At 37.4% G+C, this 21863-nt stretch overlaps 3 protein-coding genes and 1 non-coding gene across 5 annotated transcripts; 3 read left to right on the top strand and 1 right to left on the bottom strand.

Moving 5' to 3' along the window:
- Positions 1–4268: 4268 nt before the first annotated feature.
- LOC145767725 (U6 spliceosomal RNA) lies at positions 4269–4375 on the bottom strand. The gene has a single exon (XR_014288876.1). It is a non-coding gene; the product is annotated as a U6 spliceosomal RNA (small nuclear RNA).
- A 2445-nt stretch (positions 4376–6820) lies between these two features.
- On the top strand, positions 6821–12835 carry LOC145767646 (katanin p60 ATPase-containing subunit A1-like). The gene has a single exon (XM_082579511.1). The coding sequence runs from the start codon at positions 6828–6830 to the stop codon at positions 8322–8324; it is 1497 nt and encodes a 498-aa protein (XP_082435637.1). The 5' UTR covers positions 6821–6827; the 3' UTR covers positions 8325–12835.
- A 37-nt stretch (positions 12836–12872) lies between these two features.
- LOC145767647 (NIF3-like protein 1) lies at positions 12873–13964 on the top strand. The gene has a single exon (XM_082579512.1). The coding sequence runs from the start codon at positions 12933–12935 to the stop codon at positions 13959–13961; it is 1029 nt and encodes a 342-aa protein (XP_082435638.1). The 5' UTR covers positions 12873–12932; the 3' UTR covers positions 13962–13964.
- A 1260-nt stretch (positions 13965–15224) lies between these two features.
- LOC145767648 (DNA oxidative demethylase ALKBH2-like) lies at positions 15225–18483 on the top strand. Of its 2 annotated transcripts, none has more exons than XM_082579514.1 (3): positions 15225–15341; positions 16021–16195; positions 17307–18483. In XM_082579514.1, exons 1-3 carry the CDS (start codon positions 15283–15285, stop codon positions 17802–17804), a joined length of 732 nt encoding a protein of 243 aa, XP_082435640.1. In that variant the 5' UTR covers positions 15225–15282; the 3' UTR covers positions 17805–18483. The 2 variants fall into 2 exon arrangements, with proteins under 2 accessions (XP_082435640.1, XP_082435639.1); XM_082579513.1 differs by having other exon boundaries at positions 15267–15425.
- Positions 18484–21863: the final 3380 nt, after the last annotated feature.

The raw sequence follows: 21863 nt of genomic DNA, 5'->3' as shown, positions 1-21863 counted from the left end.
GGGGTCACCAACTGGCGGGCCATCTGCTGCCCGCCAGTTGGTGACTAGCCCGACTAGCCTAACTGCGGCCCGCGGAAGGTATCAGCGTACAAGTATAACCAAAAATATTTCTCTTGAGTTAAAGAGCACAAAGGCAAAAAATACTTTCCGGGAAGCATATTTTCGCATTGCATAGCCTACGATTCCACCGACCGACCAATCAGATTATAGCCTAGTTCTAGGTGGGGGTTGCTTAAAGTTGTTACAATGCGATGTCCAGCCACACTGTCCCAGTGGTTGATTAAAACGTCTGTCTGTGAGCAGGGTCTGCTACTATTCGGCGAGAGCCTTTTTCGGCAAGTGCCCTATTCAGCGAGTTTTTGAAATTTTATTTTTGAAAGGGAATTGTCGGGTAACGTAGCCGAATTATAATTGCCATTTTTACATCGTTAAACGTTGAAATCGTGCAGAAAGGAATAAAAATAAAATGTTTGAACTATTAAATTAAAATTTGTTATGTCAGTTCAGTTGAGTTATTTTTATTTTTGACCATCATATGAAAAACAATACACGTCAACATAGCAAAGGTAGAAGCTACAAAACGCGAACGTTAAAACGTGCTTGAATTCGTCATGTCATTTCAGTTGTTTTTCATTTTGATCATGTTATCAAAAACAATACACGTCAACATAGCGAAGGTGTACAAAAAGATAGAAGCGACAAAACGCAAACGTTAAAACGTGCTTGTGACCGAAGTAAGTTATTGAGTTGAAAGAAATTTGGCACGGTCGCAACACCTTCAGAAAAATTTACAAAATGAAGGAAAAATAAAAAAAATAAAATGTTACAAAAAATATCATGTTTAATGTCTATAAGTTAGTACTTTTGAATAGTTAAAATGATTAGTTTGGATCAACAGGTGTGTGGCCTACAGCTTGGATTGAAAGGAAATTATCGGGTACAGTAGCCTAGTTATCCCGACCAGCAAAAATTGCCATGTTTACATCGTTTTAACGTTGCTAAACATTGAAATCGTGTAGACAAGAGAATTTTGCTGACTAGGATACATTGAAACTGGGAAACATTCACAGAAGCCCTTCGATTTGTTCCAAGAACCTATTTAGCCTAACAGTTCATTTGTACATTGATTCAACGTCTGAATACATTATCTTAAAAATGCATAATCTTAAAAATGCAACCTATCGAAGGGCTTCTGTGAATGTTTCTCAGTTTCAACACAGGCCTTAAAACTCGTGTTTTTTTTTTCGGCAGCCATCGCCTACCGAGAGCTCCTTCTCGTCGGCCAAATCTGCGTGCTTGGAGGCCAAAATACAATAACGATAGCACAAGTAAATAGCATTAAATTGCAACAATGTTAAAATGATCACTTAGCGTTGTTGAAGTCTGGGCGACGTCCTGCAATAGAATCGTTGTACCACGCATTAAATGCTTTATCGGGATTGTAATCCGGTATTGCGGGACCATCTAACGACCCTAAATTGTTTTAACTGCTCGCAGCTCAGTAAATTGTTTCAACTGCATGCCGCCTTTCATAAAACCTGACCATTTATTCCGTTATGATGTCACCATTGAGAGTGTGAAGTCACTAACCCACAGCGTTCTCAACTATGAAGACACGTGTTTTACCCACGAATGTCAAATAACAAAGTTCTCCCTTTTAACAACGATTCAATGTCCGACAACATTGAATCGATATAATAACGACAATATTGCCAGCTGATGTAAATTAGCACTTCGGATTAACACTTTGTTAAAATCAACATCGGGAATTGCAAACAAGACTTACAGCGCTGGTGATTGCAGCTGGATATATTCAATGCAACAGTAGTGACTATGATGCGCTGACCTAATTCTGCGTCACTCTTTGATACTACATATTTTCGACATTTAATCCACAATCATTCTATTGCGAAATTAAATAGTTGGCTAGAAGAAACCGGCGACCAAACTTGGCCGACGGAGGAGGTAGCACAGGCGGTCATTCAAGCACTACTTGGCGGCCATGCCCGCCGGCTGCTTTAAGGCTTGCAACCAGGGGCGTATCCTCAATGGAAGCAAGGGAAGCATTGCTTCCCCTGTCAAAATTGAAAAAAGAGAAGCTGATATTTTTCAGTAAAACGATTTCGTAATTTCTTTACCTAAATGCGATTTAGAACGGTTTTTAACTCATGCCCCCCGTATGATTTTAACTCGGTTTTAATTTTAAAAAAGTTGGAAGCCAACGGAAGCGAAGATTCGTATTGCATCCGTTGCTCTCGTTTTTGCAATAAGAAGAAACAAGTTTGAAAGAAAGGAAAAAAGCAGCGCAAAGTTTTCGCAATTTAGGTTTCTTTTAACTAATCGCTGGAAGCGATTTAAAAATTGCTTCCAGTCGCGGGGTTGCCAGATTAGCCAAATTCCGCGAATTAGTTTTTTTTTCAAATAACTCTTCAAAATGCATAATAATCAATATGTCTCTAATATTGTAACCTTACCAGATGAAACCATATTCAACATTGTTCAATACATGTTCTATACTTGTTTAATACTCGTAATGTGGCGGATCAAAACTCATCCGCTACTTTTATAGGCTAACTTGCTATTTTTTGGGCTACTTTCAGAATTATTTTTGCTACAATTTATTAAAATCCACTACAAGTTATAAAATATATATGTAAATTTTATTATTTTTGATAGAAACTGGTAAATATATCCATTTGACCTTTTTTGTCTAATATTTTCTTTGTTTTGGCCTTTTCTTTGTATTATTTTGACTTTAAGACTTTTTCATAGTCTGGCAACTCTGCTCTGTTGGATGTTGTGCCAGTGAGCTATGTAATGAGAAAATCTAGGGCACTGTTATGGTTATAATATCGGCCTTGTAAGCAAAAGTTTGAGCCAAATGTTGGCTTTACACTGTTATCCTGGCTGGATAGACTTTGGAATAAGACATGATATGTGAGGTCTAAGCTAGACTTGACTTTGTAGCTGAGTTTTTGGTGTTCTCTAATTATAGTCGCATTTTTTTGCCCTTTGCCCGTTCGTGTGTAAGAGCTACCTTTAATAAGTTAATAGCTGTTTATCTGCTAATAAATTTCATACAAAAATTACCCTAAAAGTGTTTCCAGAAAGCAGTATAATTCATTATTTGAGTGTAATTTTTCAAAAATTTTCTGGGGGAGCATGCCCCCGGACCCCCCTAGAAAACACGTGCCTTCGGCACGCTCTATTCCCCCACGAGTTTCATTGCTTCCCTTGCTCAACCAACCAGGATACGCCACTGCTTGCAACGTATCCTAGTCATCAAAGTTCTCTTTTTTACACGATTTCAACGTTTAGCGACGTTAAAACGATAGGCCACACATTTGGTTAGCCTTTTCATTCTGTTACTAAATGAACTGTTAGGCTAACTGGGTTCTTGGAACAAATTTTTGCTGGTAGGGATAACTAGGCTACTGTACCCGATAATTTCCTTTCAATCCAAGCTGTAGGCAACACATTTGTTGATCCAAACTAATCATTTTAACTATTCAAAAGTACTAACTTATAGACATTAAACATGATTTTTTTTTGTAACATTTTCTTTTTTCTTTACATCTTAAATTTTTTTGAAGGTGTTGCGACCGTGCCAAATTTCTTTCAACTCAATAACTTACTTCGGTCACAAGCACGTTTTAACGTTCGCGTTTTGTCGCTTCTACCTTAAAAACAACTGAACGGACATGACGAATTCAAGCACGTTTTAGCGTTCGCGTTTTGTCGCTTCTACCTTTGCTATGTTGACGTGTATTGTTTTTGATATGATGGTCAGAAATAAAAACAACTGAACTGACATGACGAATTTTAATTTAATAGTTTAAACATTTTATTTTTATCCCCTTGTGCAAGTTCAGCGATGTTAAAACGATGTGAAAACAGTTAGGCTACGATACCCGATAATTCCCTTTCAAAAATAAAATTTCAAAAACTTGCCGAATAGGGCACTTGCCAAAAAAGGCTCTCGCCAAATAGGGAACTCGCCGAATCGGATTAGTCGAAACGGGCCATTCCGCTGTGAGCATAGGGACAGGGTTGCTTATTTTAAGTTTGCAAATGTCATGTAAACAGTAGTGTGCGTTTCATTATTATTGTGTCTCATGAGTCATGAGCAGTGTTCTCTTTGTGCAAGTTTTTTTTGGCAAAATTGGTCGGTGTGCCAACTCAATTTATAATAAATTGGCAGACTTTTTCTGATTGCATCATGAAAATATTTAGCTTAGTACAGCAAAATGTTTTTATTTTTTTTTAGAAGAAATATGGGACTCTTCACGATTTTGCATGTCGTCCTTGCGCAGGGGCCATGCTAATCTTCTCTGTATAGCTCCAATTTTAGTATATGTACTGCCGAAGCAAGTACTGCAAAATGTTGTTAATCGAAGCTACACTGAATATGGTTAGCGAATCGTAACTGCTGGCTGTACTAGTGAGTGCTCAGCCTTGTGCTGATAGCCGGAAGAACGCCCCCTTTCTTCAAGCGGCGGTCGAATAAATTTGTGGCAAGAATACGGTGCGATACTGATGAGCTCAGCTTCATGGGCGAAACATGTCTTTATCGCTGTCAATTCTTGCTACAAATTGGCTGCCGAGAAACACACCGCAAGTGACAGTTGTCTATAATAGAGGAAAAACGGTTTTATTGACTGTCACAAAAAGATGAAAAACCAACTCATTGCTTTTTTAGAGGGAAGACTTTTCATGAATTACAATTTTTCGGTGATTTCCACAAGCGTTTGTTTCATAGTGCCTGGTTATTTTCCATGTTGTTAGAGCCTATTTTTCGCTGATATGTTTACAGGTCACTATTGTTGCCTGTATTGCGATGTGTCAAACATTTCCTTGTTTACTGAAATTGTTAATTGCAAGATATCTTATGTGAAGCGAAGTGACAACACCACTCTTGCTTGGCGATGAATATTATGATGAAACCGCTCGCCTCGCTATAAGTGCGTAAAACAAGTGGCCTCGTTTATTAGGCATTGTTAAAAAAGTCAAAAGTGTTGTAAAAGGAGCTTGGTCTGGCAGTAGCGTTGTTCGATTAATTCTGTTGCTGCGGTATTCTAACATAAATATGAACAACATGCAACGCTGGATACTGGGTACGAAATGCGTTCTTTTCTAGCATAACAGTCACCCTACCTAAAATTTTATTAGTGTGGCCCGCCACAGCTCTCCTTATTGCCAAAGTGGCCCGCATGCAAAAAAGGTTGGTGACCCCTGCTCTAAAACAAAGTCATATATTATATATAGTCAAAGTGGCAAATGTGCGGATGGACAGTTTTTACGATAATGCACGGTCCATCAATTTAGAGAATTAACCTGCGGTAAGTCTTAACCGGCGATTCAATTCGATAATATCAAACCTCCATCTTTACACTCTGACTACAAAAAAAAATTGGGCCTATAAGCTATATCACGTGAAAGTCGGCTGCATAGCCGAGTGGTAAGAACACTGAAACGGCAATCGAGAGGGCGCCGGTTCGACACCGCTCAAGAGCATGCAGCTGTGTCTGTGGCAAAACACTTAAAAGGCATGCCTGAAGGTGGACACGAAGATTGGCTTCCTAGCCTTCCCGTCCACTTAATCTAAATCTTCAACCACCGGGTGAAAGCCTGGATACGACAAAACGTGAAAGTTACGAGTAATTAAGTATTGATTTCAACGACCTAATCTTTGGGCAAAATTAACTTTACAACCGGTTTTGCGAACTTTGATCTTCCGCTTTGCAAGGCAACTTGATAGTTACTTTGAACTTTAGTCCAACGTAGAGTGGTTTCACTTTAACTTGAATAAAAAAATGTCTACTTCTGGCTTTCTTTCCCAATTAAAATCATTAATCAGCGCATTCAAAAAGGTTTTCCAGAATTTCGTTAATATTGCTTTGTGACAAGCATTTCTATCGTAAACAACTTTACCTCGCTTCCCACTTTTTTCTCAGCTATTCTCTTTTAAATACCGGCGCGCGTAGTCTTGCTCCTTCGTCAAGGGGTGGTAATTACACACAATTCATTATGACGCAACCGAAGGCTTTAATTTATCACATGGCTCACCCAGACAGTAAAATCCGCCATTTTTACATTGATTTAACGTCTGCAGACGTTGAATCAATGTAAAAATGACTGATTTTGTCGTCTGGGAAGGCACTCAAAGGTAAACACTGGATAAAATGCAAGAATGCAAAAGAAACGATAGCCTATTGTGGAGCAAAATACAAAATTCTCTAAGTAAACAGAAGGCGGATTTACAGAAGGATTTTGTCGGATTACAGAAGGATTATCGTTGGATTTTCAAAAAATTGCCGAATAGGGAACTAACTGATAAAGACTGTAGCCAAACATTGAACTAGCCCAATCGGACTAGCCAAATCGGACTAGCCGAATCGGGCTGTAGCCGAATAGGGTAATAGCCGAATCGGGCTAGCCCAATCAGACTAGCCGAATAGTAGCAGACATATAGTATGAAACAAAACATCAAAACGATCTTTTATTTGCAGACAAAAAATATATATATCTGTAGGTTCTGAAATGTTTTGCAAATGCTGCAATGCAGGAATGGCTCGTTTCGGTGAGTCCGATCTCTTAACGGGGGATTTTTAAATTTTTTTTTAAATTATTGGGTACCGTAGCCTAATTATCATTGCCGTTTTAGGGTTAGGGGTTAGAAGTTAGGAACTCACCGAATCAGACTCACCGAATCGGACTCACCAAATAGTAGCAGACCCGATAAATTGGTATAGTAACTTTGTCACAAATTTTCTTTCAATTCTCAGCCATTTGTTTTATTTTTAGCTATTTTATAAAGTGTTGTCATAATGAGCTCACTTGATGAAATTTGTGAAAATGTTAAAATGGGAAGAGAATACGCTCTTCTAGGAAACTATGACACTGCAATGGTATATTATCAAGGTGTTTTGCAACAAATTCAAAAGCAAGTTAACTACCTGCCATCAAAAGAACCAGAAGTTCGTATTGCATGGCAAAAGTTACGACAAGATCTTGGTCAAGAATATGAATATATCAAAGATATAACAGCAACTTTAGCCAGTTTTAAGATAGAAGGAAGCTACACTGCACCCTCGAGACCAGGTCGAGGGAGTGCATTTGAAGAACCAACACGTGATCCGGATGTTTGGCCTCCTCCTACTCCAGTTGATCAACATCGACCATCTCCAAACTACAATCGGGGAAGAAATAATCCCCAAGCTGCTGCCAGAGCAGCTCCTCGACAAGCCGATCGAAGACCAGTTGGGGGTAGAGGTTATAATCCTCCAGCCGCTTCAAAGCAAGACGATCGTCAAGTGAAACGCCAAGGCGATAAAGTGAAGAAGGCTGAAAAGGCAGGGCAATCAAATTTTCCCAAACAAGAAGAAAAGCGCTTTGATCCAACTGGTTATGATAAAGATCTTGTTGAATCTATTGAAAGAGATATAGTGCAACGGAATCCTAACATTCACTGGAGTGATATTGCGGGCTTGGATGATGCAAAGAAATTATTAGAAGAAGCAGTGATTCTTCCACTGTTAATGCCTGATTTCTTTAAAGGAATCCGCCGACCTTGGAAAGGTATATTAATGGTTGGACCTCCTGGTACAGGAAAGACATTACTTGCGAAAGCTGTAGCTACAGAATGCAAAACTACATTTTTTAATGTGTCTTCTTCTACTTTAAGCTCCAAATACAGAGGAGAATCTGAAAAGCTTGTTCGTTTGTTGTTTGAAATGGCTCGTTTTTATGCTCCGAGCACTATTTTTATTGATGAAATTGATTCTATTGGAAGCAAACGTGGGACTGGAGATGAGCATGAGACCAGCAGAAGAGTCAAGGCTGAGTTATTGATTCAAATGGATGGTGTCGAAGGAGCAACGGGTGGTGATGATGCCAGCAAGATGGTAATGGTATTGGCAGCAACAAATTTTCCATGGGATATTGATGAAGCGCTTAAACGTCGACTGGAAAAACGGATTTACATACCCTTGCCAGAGGCTGAAGGCCGTGAAGCATTGTTGAAAATTAACCTTAAAGATGTTGAGTTAGCAGATGATGTAAACCTGAAGTTAATAGCTGAGAAATTGCAAGGATATTCTGGTGCTGATATCACCAATGTGTGTCGTGATGCTGCTTTGATGTCTATGAGAAGACGAATAGCTGGTTTGAAACCGGAAGAAATTAGGAATTTATCCAAAGAGGAGCTTCATCTTCCAACAACTGGACAGGACTTTGTTGATGCTGGTACCAAAGTCTCCAAAACTGTTTCTTCTCAAGATTTAGAAAAGTATGAAAAATGGATGAAGGAATTTGGCTCTGCTTAAGATAACATTCCTTGCTATATTGAAGTTTACATTCTTGGTACTATTTTTCAAAAGGTGGTGAAACTGTGATGCACTGTGAAATGGTGCATAACACTGGTCAACACAATTTTCTATGCCAGAGATGCTTCATTGATTTCGATTTTGAGGTATATTTAAGGTGCTGAATCCTAAAAGGATGTTGTTTTTTATCGAATCGGCTCTAGTTTTGTGATATTTTCAAGTTTTAGGTTTAAAAATCACTATTTTGTAAATATGTATTAATTTTTTAGCATGATGTGCAAGCTCAAAAAGCCATTTGCTACAAAACTGTTTGTTTCATTTTTGCACTATTACTTCCAAACTATGAAAGTTATGGATATCGTCACAGAAAAACTGCCAAAATTGAAATCCAGTGACAAATGGTGGTGGTAATTCAAATTGTTGCACTGACACAGTCTAAATCAGGGATGTCCAACCTTTTATCATGGTGAGCCGCATTGTCACTTGAAATAATTCAGTGGGCCGCAGAACCTATTAAATTTCAAGAAAAATCGGTACATAAAGAAACAATTGAAAAGCATTAATTTCATCTTTGAAAATAGGAACAAATAACACTAGGCTACCCAAGTACTAAACATGTGCTTTAACTCTTCTAGTCTTATAGTTATATATATCTTATATAATCCTGATGCTCCCATACTATACTATTACTGCTGCGCCCCTAAAAGCTGACTGGTACAATTTAATTACGCTAAGATTCAAAGTTCAAAATACTACTTGGAGTGAAAATGACTGGCGGGCCGCACTGTGGCCCGCAGGTTGGACATCCCTGGTCTAGATGATGCCATGTTAATAGCAAATGAATTAAATATAAGTAGTATAGCCTATATATATATAGTACTTTATAGTAGTATATATGTATATATTCACTTAAACAAAAAATTAACTCTGTTAAAAATGTTGTACTGTTAAGATGTTTGACTATCAGTTAGAAAATTGTTTGTTATTACAACTTCTTTACTCCCAACAGCGCTTGGGCAGCTGATAAGTGAGGTAAAGACTAAGTTTGCAGTCTTTATCGATAGTATACATACATATATATAGTCTTTATCACAATAAGGTTTGTTCTCCTCCAGAAATAGTTGTTTACCCACTCATCATATTATTATGACTTTACCATACTTCTTGAGATGCCTATGCGGTCATCTGGTATTTGTAAAATTGAAACATAAATAATTCAAAACATAGAGCCAATTCGAACAAATTAATGCCATATTTGGATTCAGTGCCCCAAAAAGACCCCAAATCCGTTGAAACATCTCCAGTAGAGTGCATCAGTTGCCCCGATGTTGGAATTTTTGATCGGCCCTTGGTAATTTTGTTCCAAATAATGAAAAAACACAGGATGTGAAATATTTTGTCAATTGGAGTTGGTTAAGGGGGTCAACATCCAAGTTAAAGTTTGATGTTTAAAGCTATTTTGTGAATATCCGTCGGTCACGTTGTGGAGTTTCCCTGCAATCTGGCCATTGTACGTCACAATGGTTTATTGTCTTTGAACAATCAACAAACTAGTCGTTGTATAGTATGCAGTTGAAATAAACGTTGTTTGATAATTTGATTCGTTTGCTGTTTAGTTAGAGTTATGCTTGCTTAATGGTTTGTCGAAGCTAGCTAGATAGAAGATAGATAGAAGCTAGAAGCTTGAGGATAGATAACAGCAACGTAAATTAACTTTTACATCGATTCCGTTGAGAGAAGTGACCATAGTTGCACAAATTCAACGTTTGACAATGTTGAATCATTGTATAAATGATGAATTTGGTATATAACTACGTTGGTGTGAACTTTTAAGTTTGCTTTGAAATATGTGCATGTCTGAGCTTAGTTAACGACTTTACTAAAACTTAATTTGGTCTATGTAACGCGTTCACAGGCCTGGAGCATAGTCAGTAGTCAAGTGCTTCACTGACGTCCAATTCTCTAATTTTAATGACATCACTTCAACATTTCCACCTCTTATATTTTGTTTTATGTACACACTGATTTACGATTTAAACAGCCTGAGAAGCTGCTCTTACACATAACCATAATATGGAAGTTACAGTGTAACTGTATTTATTCCACTTTTCTTTCCTTACCTTGCTGTACATACTGTGATAACGGATGCGTTAATTTTCCAAAATTTCGAGTTCACTGTTGACCCCTTTAATGTAGTTCAAATTCAATAAAATTTTGGCTATGACGTTTTTTGGTGAATAGGAACAAAACTACCAAGGGCCGAGTTGAATTTCCAATTTTTTTAAAATAAAGGGGCAACTGATGCACTCTAATCTCCAGCATCAGATTTTTTTGTTGGGCTGTGTCACTTTTAGCCCACCAAAAACTCTTGGTGAGACTTTTGCTTGCAAGTCGGGTCATGGAATAGAAAAAAAGTAGATACTCCAAAAAAACATACCCTGTAGAATTTTCATTGTATGTAATATTTCTTTTCATGCATGCATTCTTTTCAGTTATAAGTCTCAAAACATGTCTCTTAAGAAGTTGCAACTTGTTGAAATACCAGTGTTTTATACAGTACATTTCTTTCATTTCATAACTAGGAAGTTTTTATATCATATTGAAATTTTCCTTTGAATTATATTGAATATCCTGTATGCTGAGTTATGCACTTGCACCATAAAATGCTTATGAATGGAAAGCAAGAGCTGCTCTTTTTTACATTACCGTGCATATTTTCTGAGTTTGGCAATTTTAAGTCTGATTAAAGAACACTTTTCGAAAGTGTATTTATGAGTTATGTCTGATATACCGGTTGTAGTATAGAAGAAGTAAAAAATGTTTTTTGAATAGCATGAGCAGAGTAGGCTAGGCTATGTTAGGAATCTTTGATCCTAAAAATAAATGTTTAGAGTTAAAGATGCAGAAACTAAACTTTTTGTTCAGCAAATATTTCCAAAACAGTATTATTTCCATCTGTGCTAATAATAAATCAAAATTTAATTTTAGCACTATAAATGGATACGATATTGTGTTTGAAGCTTTTGCAGAAGATGCAGTTAGTTTCTGCATCTAGGTTTTTGAACTATTTGTTTGCGGTTATCACATTTTTAAAAAATGCAACTCATGTAAGCTTAAACTGAAGTAATTTTCTAAGGTTTATATTCAATAGAATTGTTTTATCTTGAGCAGTCATGTAAGTTGTATTGGTTACTTGTTGTATACTCAAATGTATCTTACAACAAGTGTTGTTTCCATAGATGTGCTTGATAATTCCTGCGTTGCTATTCCACATTTTGCATGGAATATAAGCGGTTGACAAGATCACATTTTGTAGCTTGTACAATGTACATTCAAGCAACTAGATCACTCCAGTTGTCTGATTGAAGGATTTACAGAAAAATGTTGGTACGCTACTTGTAAATTGATCTCAATAATTACAAAAATTCTCTGTGTTCAAACTTTTAAGCCAAAATTGTTTTTAAAACTTGTCGTTTATCAAGTGAGGTTTCATTATTGTTACAGTTACAGTTTAAATGTGGTGGCTTGTTAGATCCATTTCCATCATTGTATATCATTTACTAGTAACAGAAACTGTACAGGACTATATTACACAGTCCGAATGACTTCAACCCAAATGACACTATTCGGCTATGGCACAATGCTTGAATGATTTAGGATCGTAGTAACTTCCTACTCGAATAGCTCGGTGGTGTTATTTATGACTTGAAGTTGAATGATGTAAGTCTTGGGTAACTTACGTGTTTGACGTAAAGGTTGGACTGCACAGACCTATTGCTGACGGTGCCAGCCGGCAGTGCTAGTATAGCAAAATTCAATCTCCAATATAATATAACCTTGCCTTTTTTGTTAATTTTTTTTAAAGAAAACCAACCTTTTTGTGTTTAGTTTGTCTCTGGAGAGTGCAACTGCCTCCGTTTTTTTGTCCATAAAGTAGCGGCAATGGGATTAAATACGGGAAGCCAGACTTGCAATTAACCTATGCCAGACTGTTTTGATTTTATGTTATTATTGGGATTTCATTTGAGACATCTGTACATAAGGCGAGATATTTAATTCTTGACAACTGTTTCGTTTCTGTTTGTCACTTTGTTGCAGGTTAATTTGTGACATCTGTTCATGTGTCATATATGTTATTCATTATAAAACAGAGATTGCAAAATATAATCCATAAAACAGATTAATGGAGCTTTGGTAAGAGTTCAGTATTGAGTTTTGCTACACTAGCACTGCCAGTGATATCTCTATAAACATTGCAACCTCGTATCTGATTCATAGTTTAGTTGTCCAAAAACAAAACGTTACCGATGGTATATATCATTCCTACTTTGCAAGATCTTTCTACAACTGACGTTGCATTTTTGTATAACTGTAAATAGTATGTCGCTTTGGCCCAGTTTATTTTTTTATGTGTCAACGCTTCTTTGGTTTCATTGTTAAAAAAGGTCTGTTTTATATGTATTTCATCATTGTGTTATCTGATTATCTCACTGTTTGTTTTTGTCACTTAGGTTTGGAGTGAATACAGGAGAATACCTTAACAGGTTGTGTCGTCACTTTTATTTAAATACTAATACAGAACGCAGAAAGTTTTGTAACCATCAAAATATGAATCTTAACGTGGTTTTGCAAGCACTTGAAAAACTGGCCCCTCTAAGACTTGCTGCTAGTTGGGATAATGTAGGATTACTTGTTCAACCTTCGTCGCCTCACACTGTAAAGAATATCTTGCTGACTAATGATCTCACTGAATCTGTAATAGATGAAAGCATACAAACGAATACTGACATGATCATCTCCTATCATCCACCAATTTTTGCTTCATTAAAAAGGTTAACAGAAAACCATTGGAAACAAAGGATTGTTATCAAGGCTCTTGAAAACCGCATCGCAGTTTATTCTCCTCACACCGCCTGTGACGCTGCTCAGAATGGTGTTAATGATTGGCTTGCAGAAGGACTTGGAGAAGTGAGCATGATCAAGCCTATTAGCATTTCTTCTTCTGCATCACCTGGAAAAATAGTTAAGCTTCATATTCAAGATGCTGTGGCTGCTTCAAAGTTTGTAGAAAAAATGGGCGTTTTGTTTAGCAAAGTTCAAACAAACGAAACCGTGAAAGATGGCGTTGAGGTTCAAATGGTTTGCCATGCTTCGGATATACCGTCCATTTTAAACGAGTGGGATTCTCAGCAAATGAGTGATCTGCAAATACTGGATTTATCTCCTGTACCATTGCTACATACAGGAATGGGACGAATGTGCAGTTTAGTCAATGCCACCAGCATCAAAGACATAGTTGATAAATTAAAACAACATCTAGCAATTAGATATGTCCGTGTCGCTCTGGGCAAAGGTGCTACTATTGACAATGATGTTAAAACTGTAGCTTTATGTGCTGGATCCGGGTCCACTGTTTTAAATGGGGTTAAAGCAAATGTATACTTGACGGGTGAAATGTCGCATCATGATGTCCTTGATGCTGTTGCTAATGGTGTATCAGTGATTTTGTGTGAACACAGCAATACTGAAAGAGGTTTTTTGCACAAATTTAAACTTTTGCTTCAAGAACAATTGCAAAATGCAACAATTCAAGTTACTGTTTCAACAACAGATAAAGATCCACTGCATGTAATGTAATACTTGTGTAAATTTAACTCTTGTTCACAATACAACAAGCTTAACCATGGCTATTTGAAAATGTAGCCTGATTTGTCACATTTCACAGACTTTTTTTCATATTTTGCTTACTGTTTCTAACATTTTTATTCAAATTTACTTAAAAATCATAGCCTGTCATTCTTCAATAACTGCCTTAAGTACCGTAACACGGTGGGTTGTCGTATTACCAGACTAATTATTAAAAGAAATTTGATTTTTGAAAAACAAATTTTTTATTTTTTTTCTATTTGAACTGCCTCTCCCAGACAGTAACCGATGATCACCCCTGACTTTTAGACGTATTTAGTCAGACTGGTATCAAAAGTACGGAAAGCAAATATAGCAAAATGTAAACAATGTGACTGCATCTCCGAAAAGCCATTGCTTAAGCCTAAGGTTTCAGCCTGAGATAAATGTGTTCTGTTAAGGGGGTAAATTCACACAATAAATGCTCAATTGCTTTATAGTTGTTGGTACTGCGGTAAATTTGTCTTCAGTCAGCGAGGGTTAAAGGTTGAGAACCTCCAGCTACTCCACAACGTCAGTTATAGTTGTTCACTGCCAATCAATGATGTATATTTTGTATTTATTTTATTGCTGCAATTACTTTACCAAGTCGATTTTTTACAAGATGAACAATTTAAGAAGTAATTTGCGAACGATGTAAAATCTTTGTGCTTGTACATACGAAATAAAAAGCACAAAGATGTTTATTTAAAACATGTAGCCTAGGCTATTTTACATCGCAGAAATGGTGGTGGTTTGATACTAATGAATCAACAGTTTAGAGAGTTTTCAGCTTCATAAGGTGACATGCTTTCAGTGATAATAAGACTTTTAGCTACATAAATAACACTTTAATGGATTGTCTTAATAATCAATAGCATTCCTCCTGTGACACCAGTCAATTTCATAGATGTTCTAAAAGCCTTTTTTATTGAAAATTGTTAATCCAACAGATTTTTGTCATTGACACTGAAATTAATATTTTTGGGAATTTAGAAGCTTCAATAAAATCTCACAGTGGTTGTGAAATTTCTGTAAAGGCTACTGCGTTTATGACATATGACAAGTAGTTGTAGGCTATCTAATCATGATGCACATGTGTCTTGTGTTCGCCGCAGTTGTGTTGTAATATCCTTATGAATATTGCAATGCGCAGTGTAACATTGCACTGTCCTCATTATCACTACCGTAATGTTTTGGATGAGTTTCCTGATTTTCACTAATGAATTTCATTGTAGGAATTCTTAATTCCAGCATAGAACACGTGTTTGTTAAGAAAATGTAGCCTTTAGGAATGAAACGATCTGCACTGGCAAGATATTTTGATGTGAAAGGCAATGGAAAGAATGAACAGTTGAGTTACGTTCGTATTTGCTTGATGATGACGTCTATGAAATTGTTTTTTTTGGAAGAAAGAGAGTTTCAAAAGTTTTTGAGGTCAGCCTACACTTTGCAATGTTTGCTGCGAACTGTGGTACCAGAAGCTTGACGTTTGTATAATCTGGAAGGGAAGCTAAGCGTTTTTGCATAACTTGGCCTCATGTTCAAGACAAAGACTATTTAAATACCATATGAGAGGCTTTGTCAGAACTGTCATATTATGTTATACATGTCTTGGCTAAAAGTGTTACACTGGCATTGTAAGAGAGTGCGAGAAATGGCGTCATGATTGAGTAGGCTAACGGTCCTTAAACGTAGGCCTACTTGACACAGACGAGACTTTATAAAACTTTAGTTGTTTAGGACCCAGAGATATCCCTGTCAGACTATTTATAATGGAGTCGCTAAAATGTACCTCAGTTTAACTCGGTTTAAGTGGGGCTCGTTTAAATGTAAATTTCGGGGTTGAATCACTTTGCTAATCCGCTCCTAGATATTTTCTGAAAAAATTAACCAGCCGATATTTTCTTTTTCTCTGTTCCTTCACTTGTACTTTGTCGAAATTTTTCTGATAAAACTATTTTTAATTCTATAAAATTCTATGAGCTTTTGCACTCGTCTCGTGTCCCTTATCAATCTTGTTTTTTGACAGAGACCCGCAATGCAAGCAAAGAAAAACTAACCAACCGTCTTCTGTGAAGCATATTTCAAATGAGAATTTAAACGTTGATTACAGACTATTATTTTCTCGCATGAAAGCTGACCAAATATTTCAACTGCTGGAGAAGGATGTCGTATACTATAAGGACGAGCTGGCACGAGTTCAGGTGTTGTAATTTATCTCACTTTAGTCTTGTGAAAATGCATCTTTTGTGAGCTCTGATATTGTAGGCTAGTTTAAAACCCCCATGCTCAGCTAGGTACAGTACATTAACGTAACCCTTCTAGTGTTGCGGATAAGCTAGAAGTGGATGTAGTTTCGCGTCTCTATGGTTTACAATCCCTAGCTTAGCCTACCTGAGCAGCTGAAAAGGTTGGACACTGTTGGTAATTTTGTTCAACGGCACCTAGCAGATAGGCCTATCTTGCAGGAAAACAATAAGAGAAGACTTTCTTTTGACTGTCCGTCCCGTTAGCTCAGTAGTTAAGCGCCCGACTGAAGATCAAGCGTCGCTGGTTCGGCTCTCGAGGTGTGCACTTGAGCAACGCATTTCAGGACTGCCCTCCATACAGCGGCACCCAGAAGATGGATTAATTGCAGGGCAAAACTGAGCCCGAAAATTAACCTCCCATGTCTCTTTCACACTTCGAAACTATTCAAAACCATTGACTAAAATCGTAGGCTGAACTTAAAAATTTTCACTTAACCTCTTGTGTTAAATTAAACAGCGTAGCGTATAGGCGATTGCAGCCGTTAAATGTCCTTCTTGCATTAATTCAATGAGTGACCTAGGCTACTGGCTACAGTTCGGATGCACTTGCCTTATTTTTGCTGATTGCTTTGTAGCTCAATTGCCATGTAGTTATTTTCCTTGTTGGATGCACTAACAACAGATTTTCGAGAGGCCCATTAAGCGAACCATTTCATTAGTGAGAATCAGTTTAAGGAAAATTTATCACTAATCAACGGATTACAGTGGGCACATGCAAAAAAAATTAGTCAGCGAAGTAAGTAGCTTTATTGATGATTAGCCTAATCCAGTATTGGTCCATCCTACCCTAAGTAAACTTACAATAGATAGCCTACTTTACGAGAAAATTTTTAAACGTATTAGTATAAGTTCAACGTTCAAGCTACTTTCAGTGAAAAGACGCTAGCATGGTGGATAGTTTGTCAATGGCGTTAGCCCAATGGTCACCTTTTGTAATTTGTTTTGATTGTTAACTAGTAGGCAAAGGGTATGGTCCACATTTGTTAATGGTATCTTTTTCTCATAGCTATTTGGAAAATGGCACAAAATACCACGCCAGCAGGTGGCGTATGGGAACGAAGGCACGTTTTATCGTTTTTCTGGAAATACTCTTCCTGCCAAGCCTTGGTCGGAACTACCAATTTTGCTTGACATCAAGGAAGCCGTTGAAAAATCTATGGACAATCAATTCTCCTTCAACTTCGTCTTGATAAACCGGTACAAAGACGGAGAAGATTACATGGGAGAGCACAGAGACAATGAAAAAGAACTGGTTCCAGATGCTCCAATTGCGTCGGTTTCCTTTGGTCAATCCAGAGACTTTGTTTTTAAACACAAAGACGCTCGCGGAAAGTTTAAAACGCGTTCGGATTTAGATTCTGTTTCTGTTCCGCTGCAACCAGGAAGTCTTTTAGTAATGAAGCCTCCTACGAACACTTTCTGGTACCACAGTTTGCCGGTTAGGAAAAATGTCAAATTACCGAGAATAAATCTAACCTTTAGAATTTTGGAAAGCGGGAAATGACTCAATGTTCACTGACAAACTTTATGAGGACTTTGTTGCTTTAACTCTTTGTGTCCTAATACCGTAGTGGTCTACGAATATTCTCTGCAAAAATAAGAGATGGTAGCCTATCGCTAAATAAATTTCTTCATTAGATAACGATTGTATTAAATTATGAGTATTTCATAATTCATGATGAAATATTTTGGTAAGTTTGCTCAAATTTGTGACGTTTTGGCAGTCCCTCGTGCTTGTACGCCTACAGGCTACTGCATGACACAAGACATTCAGCTGTTGAGACCCGGGGTCTGTATTTGCACAAGCATTCACGTCAGATCAATGCAAAAAAATACATGAAAGTACGTTACAATGACCTGCACAATTACAAAAGTAAGCATAGGCTGTGAACAGAGTGACCGGCCAACACCTCCTTGGCTCCTAAGTATTTTTACAGGTGCATCGTCCTGGTTTAAAAAATTATCAAGGTATCGATAAATAGTAGACAAGTCAGCAGCGGAAGTGAGACAATACAGAGAGAATGTTTAAGCATGTGTCACAAAATCTCAACTTTTGTGACACAAAAAATCTGAAAACGCAAATTTATGTAGGCTACTCGTTTTTTAAAACATAGAAACTGGTTGGTCAAAAATCAAAATACTGCAAAGCGCAGTGTCGTGTCCACCACAGCCAATGCTCATACGCCGGGAAAAGTGGTTGTTGTATGCCAAGAAACTAATAAACGTGTGTGCTATTGTTAATTTGTTTGCAGGTGATAATATAGTAGCAAATACCGTGTAAAAGCAGTTGCAAATGACAACATAGGTACCATAGACAGATAATTGATAGCAGTTTGATGGGATTGAATTGCATAGGCCTACTAATTTAAAAACAATACAGAACATTTCCTGATGAGGGCAGAAAGTTTGCCGAAAACGTTTGAATTTATGTAGTTATCTTTTATTTTATGTATTGTTTTTGAATTATGCAATGGAATCCCATCAAGTTGCTATTAATTGTCTGTCTATATCTAGAATTGTTTGATAAAAAAAAACACAATGCAGATTTTAGAAAACGTTGTCAGAGCTCAGAGGGAAGCAACAATGTCCCTAGCAGTACTCGCAAGCGCTATCAACCACCAGGCCTAATTGCTGCTGTGCGATGAATAGGTTTTAACTTCGGTGAACTGCTGTGTCCGGACAAACAATTCAAAGCTGAAAGTTAGACCACCTTTCTTTGCGTTGTAACTCGGAAGTTGTAGGGGAAGGTATGGACTGATGAGCCACTTTTTCACATTAAAAGCTATAGTTGGTTAACTAATCACTCTATGATGACGAAACTTCCACACAACATAGTGTGATCACTTCAGTATATTGTGTAAAAAATTCAACCACATATAATTATAGGACCAACAAAAATATTTCACCACATTGACGGTGATCAAAGTGGTTCAAGGGTGCAAACGCGTTTGGGCCCTTGAACCACCGGGTATGGACCCTTGAACCACTCTGATAAAGTTTGACCTTAAAGATGTTTAGAGCAAACTTTTATGATACAATAAATACACTGTCAAATGCGCATACTGCTAACAGTTTTCAGAAATAGAAAATGTCGGCAGCCATGGCCGAGTGGTTAGCGCGTTGGGCTCGCAGTCGAGAGCCTGCATGTTCGACTCCAGCCACCCGCACTTGCTGTTGTTTCTCTGGGCAAGAAACTTTACGATAATTGCCTCTACCCAGTGATCGATTTCGAGTAATGGGTAGTACCAAATTTAAGTCATACGTAAAGTAGACAACCGGAAACAGACATTGCCGTCGGCTGCAGCGTGGGTCAGGTGTATGTCGGAAGGCGTACACCGATGCATAGCGCTCAAGTCCGCTTTCCCGCAATGCAGGATAAAGATAAACAAACAAACAAGCAATATTAAACTGCGAAAAGTCGGTTCAAAACTTTTTAATGTCAACTGTTTGTTTTGTCGTTCCTGCAAGTGGTGGGGGGAGGACAAAAACAATTGATAAGGCATCACCAACTTCGCTAGTCATTTTACAATACTTTACACTCCACTTACAATACACAATAATTTCTAGAATAAAAAATAAATGAAACATGTTTATTGTCCCTCAATTAGGCATTGTGCTAACCTATGAACTATGTGGTCCAAGGGACAACACTTTTGGTGGATCATCGGTCAGAACTGTTGGCGACAAAGTTCCATCTTAGCTTTGCTTAATTAGAATGAAGTAAAGTCTAAATGAACTGTACTAAATCCTGCACTATACAGCCCATTACAATTTCTGAATTTTATATCTCGATGCTAGCTGTATTTAAGTTTCTGTAAAGTTCCAAACGCAAATGATAAATTTTACTAAAACACCTCAAAATCACACCCAACCCTCTAACTTGCAAAATTTTAAGATTCCATCCAGAACTTTCCAAGAAATACCATTGAACTAAATGCAACTTATTTAGTTGATAAAAAATCTACTATAAGGTTTTATTCGAATTTAGAAGGGGGTGGTTCATGGGTCAGGTATGGTCATAGGTTCATACCTTCCCCTACTGTGATAGTTTGTTATTCGAATACATCATCCGACTCGATAACTCAGTTCGTCAAGCGCCTGATTTTTAACCAGCGCTGGTTCAATTGCACTGGTTTACATGGAATTTTTTTCTTTATGAGGTCAAGGTTTTCAAGCTAACTTTGGGGCGATCTCAAAAACGTCACCCTTTTTTGCCTATTACATCAGATTTTAAAGTTACTGTAAAAAACCATAGTATGCCTGAAACAGGTGTGTCACGGTTTGAGTAGCCTGCTCCCCGACCACGCAATTGCATCGCACAAAAATGCTAGCTTGTAGGGGAAAGCGGGGCAAAACGGACACCCCGTTATTTTTATACTGAAAGGACTGATGGTTCCATTTTGTTTTGCTCAACAGCTGGAATTAAGTCCAATAAATCGTGTGTAAATGTTTAGCAACAGTGCTGCCAGTTTTAAGCAACTGATAGTCCGAAGTTCGTTTTGCATTGGTTTTTCAAAAAGAAGTACGTTAGGTTGAGTAGGCGTTTTGAGGAGATTTGTATACCGTTTGGATTTTTTTTAATTTGGTCAAACTAGCATTAATTCTGCGTGTGTGTAGCAAAAAAATTTTGCTTTAAGTTTATTAGTAATGTCAGAAGAACCATTTTTATCTTGCTGACTTCATTGGGGCAAAACGGACATGTGCTGTTTGGGGCAAAACGGACACACTCAGCAAGTTCTTGGTTTTTAGAATGCCGGTTTAAAACACATGATATCTCATGTTTGATTGCATAATTTATCAATAAAGCCCGAAAATTTGCACATGTAATGCACATGCCATCATGGTGACCTTGCTTTTTTTCTTATTGACAATTTTATTGTTTGGTAAAAATGGTTCATAAAAATTAGCCGTCATTCGCATTTCTTCTTTACAGGTAAAAACAAATTTTAGTCAGAAAAGCATGCTAAGAGTAAGATTCATTTGCTAAGAACCAGCCTTTTATACTAAAAACATAATGGGGCAAAACTGTCACACCATGACCGTTTTGCCCCATGGCTGGAGCAAAACGGTCACCAAAGCAAAAAAAAAAGAATTGCAAATAATTATTGATCTGAATAAATAATCATGTTTTAAACATTGCAAATGTGTTCTTGTTTGGTGCCTCAATGTACTTAACGCATTAAAGGCAAAATATTGCAAACAGAAATTAAATTAAAGAACTTTAAAATAAACATGTCCGTTTGGCCCCGCCTTCCCCTATAAATGCGTTTCCATAAATTCGGTTTGCAAAGCAAATGCTAAACGTAATCTGGCACGCAATCGTTGCCATTTTGGATAAATTCACCAAAAGCGATATATCATGCGTGTAGCATTTATCTCAGAAACCTGATGTGATGGAAAGAAAAGGATGACAGACCAGAAATCAGCACCCTAAAAATAGCTATAATTGCATGTTTTTTTGTGAGAAAAAAATTTTAAAGTTGAAAAAATACCTGCCAGAGTTATCGGGGAGTGCGCTAAAGCAACACATTTTGTGGACAGGACTCAATGTAGCGACACCTTG

This window comes from Aplidium turbinatum, chromosome 3 (assembly GCF_918807975.1).
Source record: "Aplidium turbinatum chromosome 3, kaAplTurb1.1, whole genome shotgun sequence".
Lineage (NCBI taxonomy): Eukaryota > Metazoa > Chordata > Ascidiacea > Aplousobranchia > Polyclinidae > Aplidium > Aplidium turbinatum.
This window is presented reverse-complemented; position numbering and strand designations above follow the sequence as displayed.